Below are 13,817 nucleotides of genomic sequence, written 5' to 3' on the forward strand. Positions count from 1 at the left end.
ACCGGCACGGGTTGGTTCCCTGGTTCAGCGGCAGTGGCTGCCACAGGGGTTGGAGTAACTGCAGTGTCTGTCGCAGGGGTTGCAGTAGCCGCAGTGTCCGTCGCAGGGGCTGCAGCAGCCGCAGTGGCTGCTGGTCTGGTCTCCATCTCTTCCCCCTGAGGGTGCTGCATAATTCTGAGCAGTGCCTGGTAGATACTGGCCAGGGCCCAGCACAGCGCGGTGAGTTGTGCCTCTCTAGAATAGCCACAGCATTTTCCCTTCAAATATTCTACCACTTTATCAGGGTCCTGTAATTGTTCAGGGGTGAAGTCCCAGACCATTGGAGGCGAGTAGTTCTCTAGGTACTTGCCCATGCTCTCCCACATGCCATGCCACCCCTGACTATCCAGCCTCGGAGCAGATCTCCGGGTGGTAGTCTTAAATAGCTGTTTAACCTTAAACAGGACGTGGAACACATTCAGCAGACATAACAATAGGACCAGGCTGGTTTGAGTATCCCAAGGATATTCAAAATTCTCAAAAGCTGCCATACCTGACCCGAAGGAGAAAAGGGAGGCAAAAGAGCTGGGGAAAGTGCCCCCCCCCTGTTTCCCCCACAGACTGAGTGTAATTATTAATAAATTCTGAGAGACGATGCCCAAGGTACGGACAGGACAGCAACACCACATAAAAGCCCCAAAGTAACTGTCTAACAAGTGATGTTATCATCTCATAAGCCGATATTGCACAGGACAACAAAATGATAATCCTCATCCCTCTCCCAGAAGTAACAAAAATCATCGGACGGAGTACATAAGCCATATAGGAATTCACATAACACAGCCATGAGAACAAACCAAGCAACACGGTGACCAGCGACTATTTGTCTAATACAATAAACGCATACAACACATTCGTTTTTCCAAGCTCTAGTTGGATTCTGTCGATATCTCAACCCTTCGAGCCCCACGTTGGGCGCCAAAAAGGACTGTCGTGGTTTAGCCTCAGATGGCAACAAAGAACCACGTGCCGCTCGCTCGGGCCTTCCTAATACAGGAAGAATCGTAAGAAAAGGCAAGACTCTTGGGTTGAGACAAAGGCAGTTTAACAGGACAGCAAAGGGAACAAGCAAACAACAACAATAACACGGACAGAGGCATATACAAACACGATTACGGGACCCCGGACGCCCCCGCCCGCTCCAAGCGGCGACTTCCTGCCCCCTCCCCCGGCAGCTCAGGGTGGGCATGGCTCACATGGCATGGAATACCAGGGAAAATTAACCCTATCCCCGCCGGAACCAGGACACCCATCCCCAACCAAAATGCCGGCGGTGCCAACGACAGCCTTTATTGGTGCAACGTGTCGCGACAGCATCTTCCAGCCTCTCCGATGGCTGCGTCTCTCTCCGCTCCGGCTCCTCGCCCTCCTGTCGGCATCGATGCCAATGCCACCCCGGCACCGAAATCTCGGGATTCAGCCCCTCCGGGCCACCAAGACCCCCCCAGCCCCAGTGTCACCGGCTTTGGGTCTCCCAAAGGATGAAGTTCAGGGAGAAAAGGAGCATCTCCATGACGGGCGGGAAGGTCAGCACCTCGTCCCCTCCGGCATCCCAACCGCATGCCGGCCTGGCACGTCCCCATCTCGGAGCTGTCACCTTCCTGCGGCACCAGCGGTGGCCGGCGCCGTCTCACCGTAGCCTCCACCATCCCGCCGCGGTCGCCAATGGCACCATCACATCAGTAGGAGGGAGCCGGCGGCCGCGGCGCTCGGCCCTCACTGGGGCAACTTGCCCACGGGCAGGGGGTTGCCGGCCCCTCCACCGTCTCTGCCCAGTTACACTTGAGCCTCCGGCGCCGAACCGTTGAGAGCGGCCGTTTCCTCCAAGCACCTCGTTGGCCGCGGCGGCTCCATCTGCAGCCGCCTCTGCTGTTCCTGCAGCCGGTATTCCCGGATTTTCTTCTTGCGGTAGTAGATGCCGTAGCCCACCCCGCCGGCGACCAGGGCGGCCACCACCACCACGCCCACCAGCACCGGGAGCAGCAGGTCGGGGTCGTGGTCTGCCGGAGAGCAGGGATGGGTGGTCAGCGGTGCTGAGTCCGAACCATCCTCCTGGGACCCCCCAGGACCCTTGAGACACCCAAGACCCCCAGAAGCTCCAGGACCTCCAAGACCACCAGGAGCCCCAGGACCCCAAGACCACCAGGAATCCCAGGACACACAAGACCCTCAGGACCCTCAAGATCCCCAGGACCACCAGCACCCCTAACGCCCCTAGGATCTCCAGGCCCTCCAAGACCACCAGGACCACCAGAAATCCCAGGATGACCAAGACCCTCAGGACCCCCAAGATCTCCAAGACCCTCAGGACCCTCAAGATTCCCAGGACTCCCAAGATCCCCAGGACCTCCAGGATCTCCAGGACCTCCGACCACCAGGAGCCCCAGGACACCCAAGACCACCAGGATCCCCAAGACCACCAGAAGCCCCAGGACACCCAAGACCACCAGGAGCCCCAGGACACCCAAGACCCTCAGGACCTCCAAGACCACCAGGAAGCCCAGGATGCCCAAGACCCTCAGGGCCCTCAAGATCCCCAGGACCACCAGCACCCCCAACACCCCCAGGATCTCCAGGCCCTCCAAGACCACCAGGACCACCAGGAATCCCAGGATGCCCAAGACCCTCAGGACCCCCAAGATCCCCAAGACCCTCAGGACCCTCAAGAACCCCAGGACCACCAGGACCCCCAATACCCCCAGGATCCCTGAGACCCTCAGGACCCCCAAAATCCCCAGGACCTTGGGGACTCCCGGGACACACTGAGACCGCCCCCCCCAGAACCCCCGAGACCCCCCGTCCCCACTCACATTGCACCCAGACGGTGACAGTCCGGACGGTTGTCCCCAGCGGGTTGGTGGCCCGGCAGAGGTAGGTGCCGGCGTGGGCGCGGGTGACGGGGCGCGGGACCCCGGCGGGGAAGGGCTCCCTGTCCTTGGCACACTCCAGGTGGGGCCGGGGGTTGCCCCATGCCCAGCAGCGCAGGGTCTCATCCTGCCCCTCCGTCCAGTTCTGGCTGGGGGGGCAGCTCCTGTCGTCCATCCGGGGCTGGTCTGGGGGGGGCGAAAGTGGGGGGAAGCTCATTTCTCCCCGGCACGAGCCCCGGTGTCACCATCGCTGCGGCCAAGGGGGTCCCCGCCGCGGCCTGGGACGGGACCCCCAAGTCTTGCATTGGGCTTGAGGAGCTTTGCAGTGGGGCAGGAGGGGTTTGCATGGGGACTGAGGGGTTTTGCGCCGATGCCCAGGGGTTTTCTATGGGGCAGGAGGGTTTTGCATGGGGGCAGATTGGGTTTGCACCGATGCTAAGGGGGTTTCTATGGGGCAGGAGGGTTTTACACGGGGGCAGAAGGGGTTTTGCGCTGATGCTAAGGGGTTTTCTATGGGGCAGGAGGGTTCTGCAGGGGGTCAAGGGGTTTTACACAGGGGCGGAAGGGTTTTGCCCCAGGACCAAAGGATTTTGCCCCATGGTCGCCACCCACCGCCCCACTCACAGGTGACGCGCAGCGTGGCCGTGGGCGAACTCTTCGTCAGCGTCCGGTTGCCCAGGCTGAGCTGTGCTTGGCAGGAGAACTCGGCTCCGTCATCTTCCTCCCTGGCCACCAGCTCCAGGCTGATGGGACCCTCCTCCCAGGCCTGCGGGTGCCAGTGGCTACGGTGGAGCCGCAGCTTGAGCCCCGGGGGCCAGCTGGGCGCCGAGGAGCACTTGATGGCCACCGTCTCGTTGGAGGAGGTGTTGGGGCTGCTGATGGTCAGCTGAGGCTGGGGGAATTCTGCGGCCGGTGGAGGGGGAGATGGCACCCAATGTCTCAGGTCATCCCAAAGGCGGAGCTGGATCCGGCACCCGGCTCATCCCAAGCTCTCTCACCCTTGGGACCCATCACCAGATCCGGCACCCGGCTCATCCCAAGCTCTCCCACCCTTGGGACCCATCACCTGACCCAGCACCCGGTTCATCCCAAGCTCTCACACCCTTGGGACCCATCACCTGACCCGGCACCCGGCTTATCCCGAGCTCTCCCACCCTTGGGACCCATCACTGGATCCAGCCCCCAACTCATCCCAACCTCTCCCCTCGAGGACCAGTTGTGGCTCCAGCTCCATCCCAGTTTGCCCCATCCCACTGCCCATCGAGGGGTGGGGGCTCCCCAGATCCAGCACATCCCTACCCACTTCCCGCATCCCCCATCCACCGGGAAAGCCCCGGGGAAGCACCCCAGCAGCCTCTTACCATAAGCCAGCACCCTAAAAGCCGCCACCTTCCTTTCCCCGAAGCAGTAGAAGTAGCAGAGGACGTCGGAGAGGGGCTCGGTGATGTTGCGGAGCCGGACGCTCACCCAGCCCGGCCCCTGGCTCACCCGCTCCTTGCTGAGGGAGGTCTCCAGCCCCCTGGGAGCCCCGGCCTCGGGGCAGCTGCTGGAGCAGTTGAGCAGCACCGTCCCACCGTAGCCCACCTCCGAGGAGTTCCCTTCCACCCTCACCTCGAAGGAGTCGGTGGATTGTCCTGGAATGGGATGGGCGGGGGGCGGTGGGATGAGCTGGGGTGTGTGGGATGAGGTGAGGAGAGGGGGTGGGATGAAGGCGGGATGAGCTGGGGACACACAGGATGAGCTGGGACACACGGGATGAGGTCGGGAGGTGGGGTGGGGTGAAGGTGAGTTGAGCCGGGGACACATGGGATGAGCTGGGACACACGGGATGTCCCAGGGAAGGTGGGTTGGGATGAAGGTGGGATGAGCTGGGACACATGGTATGTCCCTAACTGGGTTGGAGTGAAGGTGGGATGAGAAGGGACACACGGGATGAGCTGGGACACACGGGATGAGCTGGGACACGCAGGATGAGATCGGGAGGTGGGTTGGGGTGAAGGTGGGTTGAGCTGGGGACACATGGGATGAGCTGGGACACATGGGGATGAGCTGGGACACACGGGATGTCCCAGGGAAGGTGGGTTGGGATGAAGGTGGGATGAGCTGGGACACATGGTATGTCCGTAACTGGGTTGGGGTGAAGGTGGGCTGAGCTGGGGACACATGGGATGAGCTGGGACATGCAGGATGAGATCGGGAGGTGGGTTGGGGTGAAGGTGGGTTGAGCTGGGGACACATGGGATGAGCTGGGACACATGGGGATGAGATGGGACACACGGGATGTCCCGAGCAGGGTTGGGGTGAAGGTGGGATGAGCTGGGACACAGGGAATGAGCCGGGGACACACGGGATGTCCCCAGTTGGATTGGGGTGAAAATGGGATGAGAAGGGACACACGGGATCAGCTGGGACACGTGGGATGTCCCCAACTGGGTCAGGATGAAGGTGGGATGAGCTGGGACACGGGGGATGTCCCCAGCTGGATTGGGGTGAAGGTGGGAGGAGCTGGGACACACGGATGTCCCCAGTTGGGTCGAGGTGAAGGTGGGGTGAACTGGGACACGGGGGATGTCCCCAGCTGGGTTGGGGTGTGGGGGGATGACCCAGGGATGACTTACCACAGAGAACCAGGAGCAGCCCAGCAAGGAACCAGGCCAGGTGGCCGCGCCGGGACATTGCCGCGCCGGTGAGCCGGAAACCACGAGGATGGGAGCAGAAGCCAGAGCCCATCACCCCCGGCACAGGGCTTTGGGGGGGGTTTGGGGAGGGGGGGAACCCAGCTCAGAGGCGAATTGTCCCCCAACCCTTGCCGCGATGGCCGTTCTCCATCCTTCCTCCCCGGCCCGGCGCCGTCCCTGCCCCACCGTCTACACCGCGGGTGCGGGGAACCGGGGGCCAAATGGCGGCACAAGGAAGGAAGTGGGGTTTAGGTACCACGACGCATGCTCGGCGCGACCGTGGCCACCGAGGACGCGGGGTTCCGGAAACAACCCCCCCCAACCCAGATTTGGTTATCCCCATCCCCAACCAAAACGCCGGCGGTGCCAACGACAGCCTTTATTGGTGCAACATGTCACGACAGCATCTTCCAGCCTCTCCGATGGCTGCGTCTCTCTCCGCTCCGGCTCCTCGCCCTCCTGTCGGCATCGATGCCAATGCCACCCCGGCACCGAAATCTCGGGATTCAGCCCCTCCGGGCCACCAAGACCCCCCCAGCCCCAGTGTCACCGGCTTCGGGTCTCCCAAAGGATGAAGTTCAGGGAGAAAAGGAGCATCTCCATGACGGGCGGGAAGGTCAGCACCTCGCCCCCTCCGGCATCCCAACCGCATGCCGGCCTGGCATGTCCCCATCTGGGAGCTGTCACCTTCCTGCGGCACCAGCGGTGGCCGGCGCCGTCTCACCGTAGCCTCCACCATCCCGCCGCGGTCGCCAATGGCACCATCACATCAGTAGGAGGGAGCCGGCGGCCGCGGCGCTCGGCCCTCACTGGGGCAACTTGCCCACGGGCAGGGGGTTGCCGGCCCCTCCACTGTCTCTGCCCAGTTACACTTGAGCCTCCGGCGCCGAACCGTTGAGAGCGGCCGTTTCCTCCGAGCACCTCGTTGGCCGCGGCGGCTCCATCTGCAGCCGCCTCTGCCGCTGCCGCAGCCGGTATTCCCGGATTTTCTTCTTGCGGTAGTAGATGCAGTAGCCCACCCCGCCGGCGACCAGGGCGGCCACCACCACCACGCCCACCAGCACCGGGAGCAGCAGGTCGGGGTCGTGGTCTGCCGGAGAGCAGGGATGGGTGGTCAGCGGTGCTGAGTCCGAACCATCCTCCTGGGACCCCCCAGGACCCTTGAGACACCCAAGACCCCCAGAAGCTCCGGGACCTCCAAGACCACCAGGAGCCCCAGGACCCCAAGACCACCAGGAATCCCAGGACACCCAAGACCCTCAGGACCCTCAAGATCCCCAGGACCACCAGCACCCCTAACGCCCCTAGGATCTCCAGGCCCTCCAAGACCACCAGGACCACCAGGAATCCCAGGATGCCCAAGACCCTCAGGACACCCAAGATCTCCAAGACCCTCAGGACCCTCAAGATTCCCAGGAATCCCAAGATCCCCAGGACCTCCAGGATCTCCAGGACCTCCGACCACCAGGAGCCCCAGGACACCCAAGACCACCAGGATCCCCAAGACCACCAGAAGCCCCAGGCCACCCAAGACCACCAGGAGCCCCAGGACACCCAAGACCCTCAGGACCTCCAAGACCACCAGGAAGCCCAGGATGCCCAAGACCCTCAGGACCCTCAAGATCCCCAGGACCATCAGCACCCCCAACACCCCCAGGATCTCCAGGCCCTCCAAGACCACCAGGACCACCAGGAATCCCAGGATGCCCAAGACCCTCAGGACCCCCAAGATCCCCAAGACCCTCAGGACCTTCAAGAACCCCAGGACCACCAGGACCCCCAATACCCCCAGGATCTCTGAGACCCTCAGGACCCCCAAAATCACCAGGACCCTTGAGACCCCCAGGACTCTCAGGACACCCAAGACCATGAGGACCCCCAAGACCCTCAGGATCCCCAAGATTCAGGACCCCTGAAACCTCCAGCACCCCAAGATTCCCAGGGTCCCCGAGACACCCAGGACCCCCGAGACCCTCAGGAACCTTAAGAATCCCATGATCCCCAAAAACTCCAGGACCCAGAGGACTCCCAGGATCCCCGAGACCTTCAGGACCCCTGAAATCCCCAGGACCCCCAAGACTACCACGACCCCCAAGGCCCCTGAGACCCCCCCAGGACCTCCAAGACCCCCAGCACCCCCAGGACCCTCAGGACCACCAGGACCCTCAGGATCGCCAAGACCCAGGACCTTCAGGACCACCAGGACCCTCAGGATCCCCAAGACCCAGGACCTCTGAAACCTCCAGGACCCCAAGATTCCCAGGACCCCCGAGATCCTCAGGAACCTTGAGAATCCCATGATCCCCAAAACCTCCAGGACCCAGAGGACTCCCAGGATCCCCGAGACCCCCAGGACCTCTGAAATCCCCAGGACCCCCACGACCCCTGAGACCCCCCCCAAAACCCCCAAGACCCCCAAGACCCTCAGGATGTCCAAGACCACCCGAACCCCTGAAACCTCCAAGACCCTGAGATTCCCGAGACACTCAGGACCCCCAAAATCCCCAGGACCTTGGGGACTCCCGGGACACACTGAGACCGCCCCCCCCAGAACCCCCGAGACCCCCCGTCCCCACTCACATTGCACCCAGACGGTGACACTCCGGACGGTTGTCCCCAGCGGGTTGGTGGCCCGGCAGAGGTAGGTGCCGGCGTGGGCGCGGGTGACGGGGCGCGGGACCCCGGCGGGGAAGGGCTCCCTGTCCTTGACACACTCCAGGTGGGGCCGGGGGTTGCCCCATGCCCAGCAGCGCAGGGTCTCATCCTGCCCCTCCGTCCAGTTCTGGCTGGGGGGGCAGCTCCCATCGTCCATCCGGGGCTGGTCTGGGGGGGGCGAAAGTGGGGGGAAGCTCATTTCTCCCCGGCACGAGCCCCGGTGTCACCATCGCTGCGGCCAAGGGGGTCCCCGCTGGGGCCTGGGATGGGACCCCCAAGTCTTGCATTGGGCTTGAGGAGCTTTGCAGTGGGGCAGGAGGGGTTTGCATGGGGGCTGAGGGGTTTTGCGCCGATGCCCAGGGGTTTTCTATGGGGCAGGAGGGTTTTGCACGGGGGCAGATGGGGTTTGCACCGATGCTAAGGGGGTTTCTATGGGGCAGGAGGGTTTTACACGGGGGCAGAAGGGGTTTTGCGCTGATGCTAAGGGGTTTTCTATGGGGCAGGAGGGTTCTGCAGGGGGTCAAGGGGTTTTACACAGGGGCGGAAGGGTTTTGCCCCAGGACCAAAGGATTTTGCCCCATGGTCACCACCCGCCGCCCCACTCACAGGTGACGCGCAGCGTGGCCGTGGGCGAGCTCTTCGTCAGCGTCCGGTTGCCCAGGCTGAGCTGCGCTTGGCAGGAGAACTCGGCTCCGTCATCTTCCTCCCTGGCCACCAGCGCCAGGCTGATGGGACCCTCCTCCCAGGCCTGCGGGTGCCAGTGGCTACGGTGGAGCTGCAGCTTGAGCCCCGGGGGCCAGCTGGGCGCCGAGGAGCACTTGATGGCCACCGTCTCGTTGGAGGAGGTGTTGGGGCTGCTGATGGTCAGCTGAGGCTGGGGGAATTCTGCGGCCGGTGGAGGGGGAGATGGCACCCAATGTCTCAGGTCATCCCAAAGGCGGAGCTGGATCCGGCACCCGGCTCATCCCAAGCTCTCTCACCCTTGGGACCCATCACCAGATCCGGCACCCGGGTCATCCCAAGCTCTCCCACCCTTGGGACCCATCACCGGACCCAGCACCTGGCTCATCCCAAGCTCTCCCACCCTTGGGACCCATCACCGGACCCAGCACCCGGCTCATCCCAAGCTCTCCCACCCTTGGGACCCATCACCGGACCCAGCACCCGGTTCATCCCAAGCTCTCCCACCCTTGGGACCCATCACCGGACCCAGCACCTGGCTCATCCCAAGCTCTCCCACCCTTGGGACCCATCACCGGACCCAGCACCTGGCTCATCCCAAGCTCTCCCACCCTTGGGACCCATCACCTGACCCGGCACCCGGCTCATCCCAAGCTCTCACACCCTTGGGACCCATCACCTGACCCGGCACCCGGCTCATCCCAAGCTCTCACACCCTCGGGACCCATCACCGGATCCGGCACCTGGCTTATCCCGAGCTCTCCCACCCTTGGGACCCATCACTGGATCCAGCCCCCAACTCATCCCAACCTCTCCCCCCGAGGACCAGTTGTGGCTCCAGCTCCATCCCAGTTTGCCCCATCCCACTGCCCATCGAGGGGTGGGGGCTCCCCAGATCCAGCACATCCCTACCCACTTCCCGCATCCCCCATCCACCGGGAAAGCCCCGGGGAAGCACCCCAGCAGCCTCTTACCATAAGCCAGCACCCTAAAAGCCGCCACCTTCCTTTCCCCGAAGCAGTAGAAGTAGCAGAGGACGTCGGAGAGGGGCTCGGTGATGTTGCGGAGCCGGACGCTCACCCAGCCCGGCCCCTGGCTCACCCGCTCCTTGCTGAGGGAGGTCTCCAGCCCCCTGGGAGCCCCGGCCTCGGGGCAGCTGCTGGAGCAGTTGAGCAGCACCGTCCCACCGTAGCCCACCTCCGAGGAGTTCCCTTCCACCCTCACCTCGAAGGAGTCGGTGGATTGTCCTGGAATGGGATGGGCGGGGGGCGGTGGGATGAGCTGGGGTGTGTGGGATGAGGTGAGGAGAGGGGGTGGGATGAAGGCGGGATGAGCTGGGGACACACAGGATGAGCTGGGACACACGGGATGAGGTCGGGAGGTGGGGTGGGGTGAAGGTGAGTTGAGCCGGGGACACATGGGATGAGCTGGGACACACGGGATGTCCCAGGGAAGGTGGGTTGGGATGAAGGTGGGATGAGCTGGGACACATGGTATGTCCCTAACTGGGTTGGAGTGAAGGTGGGATGAGCTGGGGACACACGGGATGAGCTGGGACACACGGGATGAGGTCGGGAGGTGGGGTGGGGTGAAGGTGAGTTGAGCCGGGGACACATGGGATGAGCTGGGACACACGCGATGTCCCAGGGAAGGTGGGTTGGGATGAAGGTGGGATGAGCTGGGACACATGGTATGTCCCTAACTGGGTTGGAGTGAAGGTGGGATGAGCTGGGGACACACAGGATGAGCTGGGACACACGGGATGAGCTGGGACACGCAGGATGAGATCAGGAGGTGGGTTGGGGTGAAGGTGGGTTGAGCTGGGGACACATGGGATGAGCTGGGACACATGGGGTGTCCCAGGGAAGGTGGGTCAGGGTGAAGGTTGGATGCGCTGGGACACAGGGGATGTCCCCAGCTGGGTCGGGCTGAAGACGGGATGAGAAGGGACACACGGGATGAGATGGGACACACGGGATGTCCCGAGCAGGATTGGGGTGAAGGTGGGATGAGCTGGGACACAGGAAATGAGCCGGGGACACACAGGATGTCCCCAGTTGGATTGGGGTGAAAATGGGATGAGAAGGGACACACGGGATGAGCTGGGACACACGGGATGTCCCAGGGAAGGTGGGTTGGGGTGAAGATGGGGTGAGCTGGGACACGTGGGATGTCCCCAACTGGGTCAGGATGAAGGTGGGATGAGCTGGGACACGGGGGATGTCCCCAGTTGGGTTGAGGTGAAGGTGGGAGGAGCTGGGACACACGGATGTCCCCAGTTGGGTCGAGGTGAAGGTGGGGTGAACTGGGACACGGGGGATGTCCCCAGCTGGGTTGGGGTGCGGGGGGATGACCCAGGGATGACTTACCGCAGGGAACCAGGAGCAGCCCAGCAAGGAACCAGGCCAGGTGGCCGCGCCGGGACATTGCCGCGCCGGTGAGCCAGAAACCACGAGGATGGGAGCAGAAGCCAGAGCCCATCACCCCGGGCACAGGGCTTTGGGGGGGGTTTGGGGAGGGGGGGACCCAGCTCAGAGGCGAATTGTCCCCCAACCCTTGCCGCGATGGCCGTTCTCCATCCTTCCTCCCCGGCCCGGCGCCGTCCCGGCCCCACCGTCTACACCGCGGGCACGGGGAAGCGGGGGCCAAATGGCGGCACAAGGAAGGAAGTGGGGTTTAGGTACCACGACGCATGCTCGGCGCGACCGTGGCCACCGAGGACGCGGGGTTCCGGAAACAACCCCCCCCAACCCAGATTTGGTTATCCCCATCCCCAACCAAAACGCCGGCGGTGCCAACGACAGCCTTTATTGGTGCAACATGTCACGACAGCATCTTCCAGCCTCTCCGATGGCTGCGTCTCTCTCCGCTCCGGCTCCTCGCCCTCCTGTCGGCATCGATGCCAATGCCACCCCGGCACCGAAATCTCGGGATTCAGCCCCTCCGGGCCACCAAGACCCCCCCAGCCCCAGTGTCACCGGCTTCGGGTCTCCCAAAGGATGAAGTTCAGGGAGAAAAGGAGCATCTCCATGACGGGCGGGAAGGTCAGCACCTCGCCCCCTCCGGCATCCCAACCGCATGCCGGCCTGGCATGTCCCCATCTGGGAGCTGTCACCTTCCTGCGGCACCAGCGGTGGCCGGCGCCATCTCCCCGTAGCCTCCACCATCCCGCTGCGGTCGCCAATGGCACCATCACATCAGTAGGAGGGAGCCGGCGGCCGCGGCGCTCGGCCCTCACCGGGGCAACTTGCCCACGGGCAGGGGGTTGCCGGCCCCTCCACTGTCTCTGCCCAGTTACACTTGAGCCTCCGGCGCCGAACCGTTGAGAGCGGCCGTTTCCTCCGAGCACCTCGTTGGCCGCGGCGGCTCCATCTGCAGCCGCCTCTGCCGCTGCCGCAGCCGGTATTCCCGGATTTTCTTCTTGCGGTAGTAGATGCAGTAGCCCACCCCGCCGGCGACCAGGGCGGCCACCACCACCACGCCCACCAGCACCGGGAGCAGCAGGTCGGGGTCGTGGTCTGCCGGAGAGCAGGGATGGGTGGTCAGCGGTGCTGAGTCCGAACCATCCTCCTGGGACCCCCCAGGACCCTTGAGACACCCAAGACCCCCAGAAGCTCCGGGACCTCCAAGACCACCAGGAGCCCCAGGACCCCAAGACCACCAGGAATCCCAGGACACCCAAGACCCTCAGGACCCTCAAGATCCCCAGGACCACCAGCACCCCTAACGCCCCTAGGATCTCCAGGCCCTCCAAGACCACCAGGACCACCAGAAATCCCAGGATGCCCAAGACCCTCAGGACACCCAAGATCTCCAAGACCCTCAGGACCCTCAAGATTCCCAGGACTCCCAAGATCCCCAGGACCTCCAGGATCTCCAGGACCTCCGACCACCAGGAGCCCCAGGACACCCAAGACCACCAGGATCCCCAAGACCACCAGAAGCCCCAGGACACCCAAGACCACCAGGAGCCCCAGGACACCCAAGACCCTCAGGACCTCCAAGACCACCAGGAAGCCCAGGATGCCCAAGACCCTCAGGACCCTCAAGATCCCCAGGACCATCAGCACCCCCAACACCCCCAGGATCTCCAGGCCCTCCAAGACCACCAGGACCACCAGGAATCCCAGGATGCCCAAGACCCTCAGGACCCCCAAGATCCCCAAGACCCTCAGGACCCTCAAGAACCCCAGGACCACCAGGACCCCCAACACCCCCAGGATCCCTGAGACCCTCAGGACCCCCAAAATCACCAGGACCCTTGAGACCCCCAGGACTCTCAGGACGCCCAAGACCATGAGGACCCCCAAGACCCTCAGGATCCCCAAGATTCAGGACCCCTGAAACCTCCAGCACCCCAAGATTCCCAGGGCCCCCGAGACACCCAGGACCCCCGAGACCCTCAGGAACCTTAAGAATCCCATGATCCCCAAAAACTCCAGGACCCAGAGGACTCCCAGGATCCCCGAGACCTTCAGGACCCCTGAAATCCCCAGGACCCCCAAGACTACCACGACCCCCAAGGCCCCTGAGACCCCCCCAGGACCTCCAAGACCCCCAGCACCCCCAGGACCCTCAGGACCACCAGGACCCTCAGGATCGCCAAGACCCAGGACCTTCAGGACCACCAGGACCCTCAGGATCCCCAAGACCCAGGACCTCTGAAACCTCCAGGACCCCAAGATTCCCAGGACCCCCGAGATCCTCAGGAACCTTGAGAATCCCATGATCCCCAAAACCTCCAGGACCCAGAGGACTCCCAGGATCCCCGAGACCCCCAGGACCTCTGAAATCCCCAGGACCCCCAAGACCCCTGAGACCCCCCCCAGGACCCCCAAGACCCCCAAGACCCTCAGGATGTCCAAGACCACCCGAACCCCTGAAACCTCCAAGACCC

At 63.5% G+C, this 13,817-nt stretch overlaps 2 protein-coding genes across 2 annotated transcripts; both read right to left on the minus strand.

The window, feature by feature from the left end:
- Positions 1-1,306: 1,306 nt before the first annotated feature.
- Positions 1,307-5,777, minus strand: LOC141737251 (intercellular adhesion molecule 1-like). The gene is made up of 5 exons (XM_074571912.1): positions 5,525-5,777; positions 4,268-4,540; positions 3,531-3,809; positions 2,850-3,092; positions 1,307-2,039 (listed from the first exon to the last, which is right to left on the minus strand). The coding sequence occupies exons 1-5, from the start codon at positions 5,634-5,636 to the stop codon at positions 1,816-1,818; spliced, it is 1,131 nt and encodes a 376-aa protein (XP_074428013.1). The 5' UTR covers positions 5,637-5,777; the 3' UTR covers positions 1,307-1,815.
- Positions 5,778-5,948: 171 nt separating this feature from the next.
- On the minus strand, positions 5,949-11,661 carry LOC141737246 (intercellular adhesion molecule 1-like). The gene is made up of 5 exons (XM_074571908.1): positions 11,290-11,661; positions 9,895-10,167; positions 8,846-9,124; positions 8,165-8,407; positions 5,949-6,674 (listed from the first exon to the last, which is right to left on the minus strand). Exons 1-5 carry the CDS (start codon positions 11,399-11,401, stop codon positions 6,451-6,453), a joined length of 1,131 nt encoding a protein of 376 aa, XP_074428009.1. The 5' UTR covers positions 11,402-11,661; the 3' UTR covers positions 5,949-6,450.
- Between the last annotated feature and the right edge of the window lie 2,156 nt (positions 11,662-13,817).

The sequence above is a fragment of the Larus michahellis genome, unplaced genomic scaffold, assembly GCF_964199755.1.
Source record: "Larus michahellis unplaced genomic scaffold, bLarMic1.1 SCAFFOLD_353, whole genome shotgun sequence".
NCBI classification, from domain to species: Eukaryota; Metazoa; Chordata; class Aves; order Charadriiformes; family Laridae; genus Larus; species Larus michahellis.